The sequence below is a fragment of the Watersipora subatra genome, chromosome 3 (assembly GCF_963576615.1).
Source record: "Watersipora subatra chromosome 3, tzWatSuba1.1, whole genome shotgun sequence".
NCBI lineage: Eukaryota > Metazoa > Bryozoa > Gymnolaemata > Cheilostomatida > Watersiporidae > Watersipora > Watersipora subatra.
This window is the reverse complement of record NC_088710.1, coordinates 59,475,498-59,488,033: the sequence shown is the minus strand read 5'-3', so window position 1 is coordinate 59,488,033 and position 12,536 is coordinate 59,475,498. Positions and strand designations below refer to the sequence as shown.

Here is a 12,536-nt window from a genome sequence, read left to right as displayed (position 1 = left end):
TGTCCCATGTTATCCTGTGTGATAGGGAATTGAATACATGGGTTACACATCACATGGTTCAGTTTCTGCTGAGGTTGAGTTGGGCAGTAAAATGGTCCTTTGATTGGCTGCTGCCGGGGCCATGTGCTGTACTGACATGTGAGCGAGATAAGATACAACATGATGCTTCTGCCTCATAAGCTCTCCTTTGAGCACTCTCACAAAGGTCTCTTTGAAGTCTCTGTTCCAAGTCGCGTAGATAATAGGATTTAGTAGAGAGTTACAGTATCCCAACCAGAAGACGATATCAAATAATGTTGTTGGAACGTGACATTGCGTACAAAGAGAGTCTGTAAGCAAAGCAAATGTGTACATTGTTGAAACCATAAAAATATTTCCTTAGAGTGGTGTTACTTATTATGTCTGACCTATGAATTAAAAACATAAAATAATAAAATAGGAATGTTTCAAGCTGTGTATGCACATGAAATAATATTGGTTTATTTACTTACAGATCTCGGTTGTAGATAAAATAGCTATGTGTGGCATGATCATATATAAGGTAGGAGTAATATGGTCATATATAAGATAGGAGTAACATGATCATATATAAGATAGGAGTAACATGATCATATATAAGATAGGAGTAAGATGATCATATATAAGATAGGAGTAATATGATTATATATAAGATAGGAGTAACATGATCATATATAAGATAGGAGTAATATGATTATGTATAAGATAGGAGTAATATGATTATGTATAAGATGGGAGTAATATGATCATATATAAGATAGGAGTAACATGATCATATATAAGATAGGAGTAACATGATCATATATAAGATAGGAGTAATATGATTATATATAAGATAGGAGTAATATGGTCATATATAAGATAGGAGTAATATGATTATGTATAAGGTGGGAGTAACATGATCATATATAAGATAGGAAAACTTGATCATATATAAGATAGGAGTAATATGATCATCTATAAGGTGCGAGTAATATGGTCATATATAAGATAGGAGTAATATGATTATGTATAAGATAGGAGTAATATGGTCATATATACGATAGGAGTAACACGATAACATAATAGTCTATATACTGTATATATAAATCCCAGTGTTTGTCTTTTTGTTCCCCCTGTGTCCAGTTATAGCAATTAAAATCTATCAATGAAAAATCTGCGCAGCACTGGATTTGATCTCAGAACCTCCAACTTTAGAGACGGCGGATTTAACCATTGGTCAAATAGTCATTACATTAGTGAAGACACTCACACGCTTGCTTGGGGTTAATAACTAGCACTGTTGACAGTTACGCCGTAATGATTGTTAAGCTGGCCCAAAACGTGGGTTTTGTTTTAATAAAGATTTTAGTAAAAATCTAGTTTTCCAGGTGATTTACTCAAAATCATTTGGTAATTATTCTATTACCCGTGCAACTCCGAGCATTCTGCTAGTCACACATAAGATAGGTTAGGGCTACATACCTATAGGTAAAATAATGAAGAAAGGAAACCAACAGGTTAGAAAAACTCCGACTACTATTCCTAGTGTTTTTGCAGCTTTTTTCTCCTTGTTGAACTTTGAAATTCTCGACCCCACTGAGTGTTGCTGTCCTAACCGTTTCAGTTTGTTACTACCCACTGCCGCTCGCTGGCAGAACATTTCATCAGCAGGGTTCATTTCGTGTGAAGAAGTAGTATTTCGCTTATTGAGCAAGGGCTCTTTGGTTGGCCTTGAGATAGCTGAAGTTTGAGAAAGTAAACTGCGCTTAGTTACAGCTCTCAGAATTGTTCTCGGATGATCATTGCCCGTCATAGTTTTGGCCTCTTTAAAGCCTCGCTTAAGGAACTCTACTTGCAGAATTGCTTCTCTATATATTCGCAGATAAATAAATAAGAGGATTGTCGCTGGTATGTAGAAGCTACACAGAGTGCTGAAAATAACAAATCCAGGTTTGGTTGTCACATAACATGCCTGGTCATCATCATGTTCCTCTCTCCAACCGATCAAAGGGCCCAAAGAAATAGCAAACGATAATATCCATATGCCAATGATGATTCTTACAGTTCTTTTTGCTGTCATTATTGTCTGAAATACAGGAACCGACAATAAACAGCACATTTACTATATCATTCCTTTTCTATTTAAACTATGCTTGTCTGTGTTAAGTTCTTAAAACTTCACTTATAAAAAGTGACAACGACTGTGCTGACTAGAGGAGAATAAGAGCTTCTACTGGTGATGCTTTAGTCGTGTAACTTTATTACTACATGTATATAACATCAGCATCTGCAAGTGAAGTCTGTAATAGACGATACTAAGATAAAACTTCAAGCTAACCTGATAGAATTAAAGGCAATTACATGGTATAATGAGCACAATAGTAAAACATGAATGAATGTATGATTGAAGCCAAATAGTAACAATAATATTCAAGAAAGTAAGAAATATGCATACGTAGTTGACTGACCTTTTGCCTCCAATGTCATGGCACACTGTTGAAATAAGCTGAATATAGAGTAATGAAATATGATTGAAACGAAGTATTGGTTATGTTGATTGCATGGAGGCAAACATTAGACTAACTAAGAAAGAATGAAAAACTGCTGATATGGTTGTACGGTGTTGTGACATGGTGTTTTCTCTAAATTTTATTTGTGTTTGTTACATCTGGCCATATTTCTGGACCAATTGGGACTGGACACACCACGCCACAAAGGTCAGGGGTTGGCTTGACTACCCACTGGCAGCCATAAAAAATGAGTACGAAGGCATGCCGTCTGAGCATGACGTCTTTGACATCTCAGGTCAAAAATATCCTCAACAGTCTGTAATATTACATTACTAGTTTAATGCCCGGCCTTGAAAGGGGAATAAAAAATGTTTTTGCTCAGAAATTTTATTTTTAGTAAACATAACATTTTCCATTCTAACTTTTAAATGAAGATGTTTGAGTATTTCTGTGTGCACTATAAGTTTAATCAAGTTTATGCTATATATACATATATTTATAGCATTTTGGTTAAGTCTGGGCATGTATTTTTTCTAGCAAAATTTTTTAGTAAATTGGTTTAAGCATGCTAGGTGAAGTGTGGATATTTTAACCGATCATCATTAAAAATTGGCAGGTGAAATAATTATGTTCACAATTGTTCTATAGTATGGTAAGTATGATTAACTAATCCACTTCGTGTTGCGTAGCGGATTATTTAGTCAGCACGCCTGTCTGGAGAACCGAAGGTTTTTGAGTTTAATTTCAGTGTTGAGCGGTTTTTTTATTGCTATTACTAGACACAAGAATCACAAACAGACACTCAAATTTATATATATACAGATTATCGGCATCAATGCTAATCAGGTTTTTTTTGTTACACGTGTGACAGAAATTGATTATAATAGCACCCGATTGTAACAGCAACCGATTTGATGGTTCGAACAAATATGACAAAACACTATAACAACAGATGTGCTACAGCACGCCTATATAACAGCACTCGTTTATGATAAAAGAATGTACCAGTAACCAATGACAATGGAGCATGACTACAGCAGCTTGGCCTCTGGAGGATTTCTTGTATGAGAATATTGCAGACCTACAGATATGTATCGTATGTGGGTAGGGGGCATCATTACTTTCACAGGTTTGGCATGAAGAGCTCACTCATTGCTTGTCACCCCCCTTGATCACTTGAGAATGTTTAATTCACTTAACATTGCTTTTGGTAGAGATAATGTTCGAATAGAAACTATGCTCAACGGTAAAAAATATAACTGGATACTTTCATACTCATGTTTGAAGATATCTTCTCATGAGGCTGGTTTATATGAGCCCAAGATATTGCATAGACTGCAACAGTGATAAGTCTATTTAATCTTGTTCCTAAACCAGTCATTGATTTCCTTTCTGGTTGAACTTTGTTTTCTCTAATGAATTAATTAAAGGCAACAGCACAGATCAGTTTTAATAGCAATGGGATGTGTGAACCCACCATGATTAGAATATGTTTAATATACTAGATATGAAAAAGTGACAACTAACCGTGATGAAAAAGAGCATTCTGGTGGGCAGTATACTATAATTGGTAACCTCGGGCAGACAGGTTTTCAAGCAAAATCAATGTGCAACTTAACCGAACACTTTGCAGATCGGCTTCTGATGTATTATTAAAGTGAACGTAATTAAAGTTTGCCCAGTACAAGCAAACAGTTTGTATACCGGCCTCTGGCCATATATCTGTATTTATAGCCTATCATGCTGGCAAACTTTGAAACCGTGCCAAGTGGTTATTCCCATAAGAAAGTTAATTGGTTTGAGGCCACTGGTGCACCTTGCACAATAGCTATAAACAATCTAAAATGAACTAAATGATTGGTTATTTCAAGTCAAAGGATTTTCACAAAAATTGATTATTAAAAACCGAGATGAGGATTATGCATGGCTGTGACAACTGGTATGCAAAACAGTTGGTCTACAATCTTTTGTGAATAGTTCTGATAGCCGAGGACAAACTACGAGAATTTAGATCTCAAGCCCTGATGTTCTAGTACATCAAAATGTTCATCTACCTGATAGATAAGCAACCCAACATGAAGGGAGCATACCTGCTATGAGCTCTGACTAGAGGGTTGCCCTAATAAGTCTAACTTGTAAAGGAGTTTGAATAGACATAAAGCTATCGAAGATAAATCTTGGTACGAAATTGATTCAGCACAATTTCGGCACTGCTAGGACACTAAAACAAACAACATAGACATTATTATGCAGTTAAAAGTGCTCTATTTTGCATGAAACCTTTTAAAATGCTCTTTTGTAATTACTAGTTTTTCTTAAGGCTTTTACAGTCTGCAATCAAGCCTTCTGAACATCTATGGGGAAAGTCTTGCTATTTCATTGTACATTCAATTCAGTATACTAAGACATACAAGTGTAAGTTTCCATACAGAGATAGTGTAGTGCCACCTGGGTGCGCCAGTGCAGAAGTTATACACTGAGCTAGCAAGCAGATCTTGTTTTCATAGGGAACTATAGCAAAGCGATGGTTGCGGCGACGCAACAACAGAAATTTTTGCATATGAAGCAACAGGAAAGCAAGAGCTATGCATACGGACGCTGTTGGTTGCTAAGGCCGTTTCCATGGCACAAAGATGGCATATCGCACGGATTTTTCGCTTTCAAATGGCAACACTGAATCATGTCATAATGAGAGCGACAGCTGTTTTTATGATGTCATTGCAGTGCCACAGGGTGGCGTATTGCATTGCTATATAGAGGAGTGTTACTGCGCCACATGGGAGCTTGTTGCAGTGCCACATAGAGGCGCGTTGCAGCGCCATACGAAGGCGTGTTGTTGCGCAAAATGGGAGTGTGTTGCGGCGCCACACGGAGGCGTGTTACAGTGCCACATGGGGGCATGTTGTTGCACCACATGGGGGCGTGTAGCTGCACCACATGGGGCGTGTTGCTGCGCCACATGGATGCGTGTTGCTGCGCCACATGGGGCGTGTTACAGTGCCACATAGGGGCGTGTTGCTGTACCACATGGGGGCGTGTTGCTGCGCCACATGGGGGTGGGTTGTTGCGCCACATGGATGCGTGTAGCTGCACCACATGGGAGCGTGTTGCTGCGTCACATGGATGTGTGTTGCTGCGCCACATGGGGCGTGTTACAGTGTCACATAGGGGCGTGTTGCTGCACCACATGGGGGCGTGTTGCTACACCGCATGGGGGCGTGTTGCTGCACCACATGGGGGCGTGTTGCTGCGCCACATGGGGACGTGTTGCTGTGCCACATGGATGCGTGTAGCTGCACCACATGGGGGCGTGTTGCTGCGCCACATGGATGCGTGTTGCTGCACCACATAGGGGCGTGTTACAGTGCCACATAGGGGCGTGTTGCTGCGCCACATGGGGGCGTGTTGCTGCCTTAGTGCTGTATGGAAGCTTAGTAATAGTTCACAAATAACCTGAATGGCAGATTTCAACAAAGGCTTGGACAAGATAAGTCTGGTAGTTCACTAGCTTTAGAGTATTTTCCGGTGCCATACAGAAAATTCTAAAGGAGCACAGTATGACAAAATGTTGAAAAAATATCCCTCATGGAGTAGGTCCCGCGATAAGCTTTTGTTTAGATCTCAAGTTGAGTTATTTTCGGCTTTTTTAAGCAAAATGTGACTAACAAGCTAATTACTCGATGGAAGACCCATAAACCAATCCAATAAGACATTTTACCAAATGTGAGACCAAACCAAACCGAGACCAGAGCCGGGTTAGAGAGAAAAGCCGACCCTGAGGCAACTGATGCCATGACCAGGCCGAGCCCCCTCACGATAGATGACACAGCCTTCAGCACATCCGGTCAGCCGAGGGTTGGCTACTGATTCGACCTCGCTGCCAAGAGGCAAAGCCAAACCACGAGCATAAACTATAAAAGACGTCGCAGAAGCAACCAACAGCAGAACGTCCAGAAGTTTCTCATTGTGCAGTTTACTGTATATTAATCGCATTTTGAACTGTACTCTTATATATATCTAATCACTGTGAAATATATATTCATCACCTTGCTCTCAAGCAGTTAGTTTACTTATGAAACAAGTAGTGGAACTCGGTCCCCGTTCATTTACAGATAGATAAGGCGGTTTGTGTTGTAAGGCAAGTGGCTGGTTATTGTGGTTATAAAAAAACATTAAAATATTTTTAACAAACTCTGACCATGGCTCTTGCTGATCATCAGACACGCGCATATCCAGTGTTAATGAACCCTAATTGGCATGGCCATCATGTGTCACTATTGCACCAAAATCAAGGCACAAAACTAACATATTTCTCCTAAAAGTAAGAAGTGAGCAACTGAATCTGAGAGCCTCCCATACACATGCCTCCTACGCATTGAGAATCTAAAAGCACCATTGATATAAATTTGTCTACTTGAAGGGTGGCTAGTTGCCTTCTCAGTCATAGCCAATCAGCAAGTGGATAGCTAGTTGCTTTCTCAGTCATAGCCAATCAGCAAGTGGATGACTAGTTGCCTTCCCAGTCATAGTCAATCAGCAAGTAAATGAGGGGATGAAAAGTAGAAAGGCTGTGATTACGGAGAGCCAAATTATATTTTACAGGAGTTCAAATCAGTAAAACTTTTTTTCTTGCTTTACAATTGACTATTAGTGCTAGCATAATTGGTCAGTTTATAGACAAAACAACCAAAAACGCTGGGAGTTGTCTTCCCACAGTTAACATACAGCGCAAATGACAAATTAAGTTACATCTAGATTCAGAGTCGATTAAGTTTTTGAGCTTGCCAACAAATGGTTTAGTGTGCAAACATAGCAGGCATGCGCAAATAGCAATAGACATACCCTATGTTGGAGGGGTCTTGTCACTCCGATGTATCTATCAACACTAATAGCGCAAAGGCTAAAAATTGATGCCGTACAGCAAAGCACATCCACTGAAGCCCAAACATCACAGAATTCCTTTCCAAACAGCCATCTTTTTTCTAACTGAAGAACGGTGGAGAATGGCAGCACAAGCAGTCCGAGCAGGAGATCTGCAGACGCAAGACTAACCACAAAAAAATTAGTAGTGTTCCGAAGCTGTTTGTTTACACAGACAGCAAGCAAGACAAGGATATTCCCACCAATCGTTAGCAGTACGATGATAATCAGTAGAAATCCGAGAGGAATTTTAACTTCTATCGGCAGCGAGGCAACATGCTCAGTGCTATTAGTTAAATTCTGCCAGTGCGGTTGATAAACATGTTTATCCATACACAGCGGTTGATTGGAGACCTTTTTACAAATCAGGCGTTAGACTTTAGAAGAGAAGATACATCGAGGATATCGTAAGATTTGTTAAACTAATTATAAAAATAGTTCATTTGCTGTTTTTGTCAAGCTCGCTGTCGTCTTATCATATGGTCACAACCGAAGAGCCACTTCCCTTCGCAAGCTTCCTAAAACAAGTAAAATTATGATTAACTTCTTTTCATATCACTACCTAGTTGTCTGCGGTGAAAGGTTTTTTACGAGTAATATAGAAATTGAAACACCACATTTTACACGCCTTGTAGCAAAGGCTTTTAGCTCGAGGCTTGACTCAAGATCGTAGCAGAACAGAATACTTATATTGTTTGTATTATTAATAAAAAAGTTTTTGTACTTACATTTTAAATGAACACGCTATCCAATAGTACAGGCTTAAGTGAATCCTTGCAGGCAATACAGATATCGTGTCTAAACTGAAGCTTTTAACCCTTTCTACAATAATGTACTGCAGTCATCCCTGTGTAGCGAATGAAATGATAGAAAAGAATAACTTATTGAAATATTAGAGTAATGATCTGCTTCACAAGGCTCTGAGCATATGCCTATTATGATTCAATCAGATGGCTATGATATACCTTTGTCATAGCAACAATGTTCACTACTGCGATATCAGTTAGTTTTAATATATGCCACTTTGCCGGTCATCTACCCATAAAATCCAGAAAACTCTTTAAAAGCATCTTTGTTCTGAGATCGTGAATGAAAATTTATTTAGTCTAATAACATGTTAGTTAGAGCAATTCGCTTTTCTCTTAGATGACAGCCATAAATAGAATGCTAAATGCTACAATAATTAGCAAGTGGATGAGCGAAAGGAGTATTTCTACTATGAGCTATCCTTTTGTATTACAAAAGAGAATGTTCCATCTAGAAGTATATTTTATACCTTTTTATTTAACATTCTCCCAGCAGCAACATTTTTACAATAAAAGAATTTTTTTTTAAACTAATCTTTAACAATTACCGATGCATTTTGTAATATGTAATATTTAAAGTAATACTAACCATATAATAATGTAGTAAATATACAGACAGATCGTGTGAGGCAGCGGCCAAAGACTGCAGAGAAAGGAACAAGCACTCCAACTTCTTACTCGTTAGCAAATTGGACACTTTTGGTCAGTAATAACAACTAATGAACTATACAACCCTGATCAGAATATCCCTCTCCAACAGTCATTGATTTCTGTGAATGAAAGATTCACTACGTCATTATTATGATTCGTATCCGTCATGAAGCATGCGGAGCCGACAGTAAGCAACAAGTGCTACAGTCCAATTTCTTACATCACGTAGCAATCAATACACTGAGCAAGCCACATTAGCTGAATATAAGAAATAACAACCACTTCCACGCGATGCATTTACCTCAAGTGCTGCTACTTTGCTGACCACTTTTGTGCTGTCGTAGCAAGTTACTTTGCCAGAAGAAAGGGCACCAGGTGCTTTCAGAATCGGCTGCTTCTTGAATAATAAAATGGTTACGATTTTCATTAAATTGACAACGAGTAATAATCTAGATGAGAAAATATGTGTCATTCCACATGCCATGTGATTTACCACATAGTTGACAATGATGCTCTCTGCACTGTTATACATAAGATCTGAACCATTCGTGAAACGAAATGTCATAGGGACTGAATAATATAGTAAACAAACGTTTGAAGTCCTTTGCTAAGAAATTTTGACCTGCAAGACACGGAGCGACTTGACAAATAGCTGGCTAAATATGATAAAGCTTAAACTGCGTTACCGGGGGTGGGGGGGAGGGGTGGTAGTTACTCACAACAGAAGGCATACCTACATTCGCAACATTTAGCTGTTTTGACAGATAGTTAATATTGGTTTTAAGATCTCCTGAAAGGCTCCAAAAGATGTTGAATAATGCCTGTTTGAGTTGTGATTTTTAGAATCAATTCACGCAATTACTACATTGAGTAGCACGCGTAAGCACAAGCCTCAAATTAAGCAAATTAAGATACTTGGCGAGACAGACCCTGTCGGACTGCCGTAGTCCAATCCCAGAAGAGACAACCTGTCACACAAACAGCTACTACTCAACAGCCACAACAAATTACGGCGCATAGAACAGTCAAATGTGAGCCCTGAGTTCTTGAGTTCTGACTGCCAATGCATACCGCCTATCAGTAAACAGTGAAAGAAAGACAGCCCAACATTAGCCGGCCTGCACCGCAGTTCATCCTGAGAACATTAAAGCAGTTTGCTATTTGTGTCTGAATTACGAGACCTGAACAGAAGATGATATTATAAAAGGATTCGAAGGAGATACTAAATGAAGATAAATATTTCAATCATGAAAGAAATTTGGAGCAGAAACAGTTAGTTACATACCTTCGTAGTGGTTGTATAGGAGTAGCCTAAAGCAGACCTTTGAACTAGTTACTACAATGATATTTAGCATACCTTTTTGGAAATAAAGGCAGGAATGTCGGTGATGGTGTAGGCCTACACTAGTAGGCAAAGCACACATACCTTCATGAGAGGGTGGCAAGAGTTGCCAAAGCCAGATCAGCTGACAGAAGCGGATAGAATACAATTGATGACTTTAAGAAATAGAGCTCAGCATGATAAGAATATTAAAAGCATGACATGAACACAATGTAATACCATTCAATAATTGTATGTTTGCCACTTGTCTTCAGCATACCTATGTAAGTGAACAGTGGAAATATGTTAGTGTAGCATCTGAATACGGAGACATGTTATTAATAGCCAGTGAATAGGAGAGATATGCTGTCATAGAACCTGAATGAGAAGATGTGTAACCATAACATCTGAATATGGAGACATTACTATATATGTGACTGAGGGACATGTTATCTGTAGCAGGTGAGTAATGGTACATGTTATTCATAAGTTAAGTAACAAAACATGTGATGAATAGCGCATAAACAAGGGGCATGTTACCCATAGCACTTGAATAGAGTACATCTTGTTCACAGTTGTTTATTAATTAATAGAACACTATTATAGCACTCAAATAAGGATCGGGTTGGGTATGACATATTACTATATGAACACAACTATGCTGTCTTGAGCACAGAAAACAATGATTGAGGGATGTTATGTAAGGCCTGGCATCAGTCAATAGGTAGCTAACCACATGCATTATCTAATTTTGTAACGTTTTAGAAGGATTTTTGTTCACAGGCCTTGCTAGGCTATGTAGAACAATCTGTTAACATCGCATTATTAAGCAGTCGTTTACATAGAATCAAAAATTTTTTCAAAACATTTGAAAAATTATTTTCTTTGTAGCTGACTAAAATGTACGTACATGCATATTTGGTCACGGCTCAAAAAACAACTCTGGTTTCGACCAGTCATAAAAGGTTAAATAAAAGGTTTCATGTGTTATTGCTTATAAAATATTAGTCTATGTTACTAAATGCTTTAACAAATTACAACATATTTTTATTTCCAGAGTAAAGGTCTTTTGTTAGTAATATATAATATATCGTTTTCCCAAATCATTATATCATGTCACTAAATCATTGAGCAGTTGACAATAATGAAGTTTGGAAATAACAGTCATTCACATAAGTATGTTTTTGATTTTGGCTTGTGTAACTGTTGCTATGCGACAACTTCTCACATGATCATCTTTTATTCTGGCAGCAGGTAAATAAAATTTGCTATAGGATCATAGTTCAGCTACAGCTACAAATCGTAGTTCAGTTATGTAGTAAAGTTGATTTAGCACTTGTTTATTCAACTGCTGTTGAATAAACAAGTAAAATTATAAAAAAAGTTCTACCTATATTATATGCATTAATATTAAATTAATGCCTATGATAATTAATGAATGTCAACATTTACAAATAATCTACCATAAAACCTCTAATTGAACGCCACCATGAGAAGAGGGTTGAAAAATAGAGCGCCCCTCCCTAATTGAATGCCACCTCTATTTGACCGCCACTTTGACATACTTTGATCTTTACAAGCCCATAATATCAAATGATCGGTAGAAAAGTGTCCACAAAATTGTATTAATAATGAATCGTTTACATTAATAACAATTGATTCTCTCGATGTCCAATTCCAAAGTTTTTCGTTTTATTTTCGTTAAAACATTGAAAGCAACACCACAGAAATAATTAATAACTGTCTCAGGATAATAGTAGCTCCTTGTTTAACGTGGTCTTGATTCTCCAGAGTCTTAATACTTCAAAGTACATGCATATAAAACGATTTACATTTGTGATGATACAAAGGTTACGTTTAGTGAGTAAAACTTTTACGCATATTTGTGCTAAATGCAATATAGCACAAATATGCAAATATTTTTGTTTTAAAAATGTTAATTTTTGTTTGTGATATAAGTGATTTGTTTATGTCCCTTGTTCATGAATATATATATTTATAACATTTGATCGATTATCATTGTCTAACTTATAAGTTTGCAGATTTATAGCATATTATTTGGTAGCATCATTGCAGTTATCTTAACACGGCTTACAATGGATCGATGCTCATAACTCCTCTTCTATTGCACATAAAAAGCTAGTTTTGGCTGCAAACTGTGGCAAACATATCAATGAGCTTTTATTCAAACATTGTTAAATATAGATATAAAATAAGAATATGCCTTCAAATTTAGAATGAGATAAAAAATTGAAAGCTCTAACAAATTGCAAGGCACAGATTATAATACCATTGCAGATTAATTGCAAGCGTGAGATATCAACTGGT

General features: G+C 37.6%; 1 protein-coding gene across 1 annotated transcript; it reads right to left on the bottom strand.

Annotated features, from left to right (window-relative positions):
* Positions 1-33: 33 nt before the first annotated feature.
* On the bottom strand, positions 34-8,861 carry LOC137391826 (alpha-1A adrenergic receptor-like). Its single transcript, XM_068078365.1, has 4 exons — positions 8,826-8,861; positions 7,353-7,948; positions 1,483-2,086; positions 34-329 (listed from the first exon to the last, which is right to left on the bottom strand). Exons 2-4 carry the CDS (start codon positions 7,761-7,763, stop codon positions 43-45), a joined length of 1,302 nt encoding a protein of 433 aa, XP_067934466.1. The 5' UTR covers positions 7,764-7,948; positions 8,826-8,861; the 3' UTR covers positions 34-42.
* Positions 8,862-12,536: the final 3,675 nt, after the last annotated feature.

What these genes read in the sequence shown, in the direction of transcription:
- LOC137391826 (XM_068078365.1), bottom strand. Translation starts at nt 7,763, where the DNA reads ATGGATAAACATGTTTATCAACCGCACTGGCAGAATTTAACTAATAGC. An exon ending in CAAGACCCCTCCAACATAGG is followed by an intron (nt 2,087 to 7,352) that starts GTATGTCTATTG and finishes CCTGTATTTCAG; the next exon opens with ACAATAATGACAGCAAAAAG. An exon ending in CTTCATTATTTTACCTATAG is followed by an intron (nt 330 to 1,482) that starts GTATGTAGCCCT and finishes CTTTGCTTACAG; the next exon opens with ACTCTCTTTGTACGCAATGT.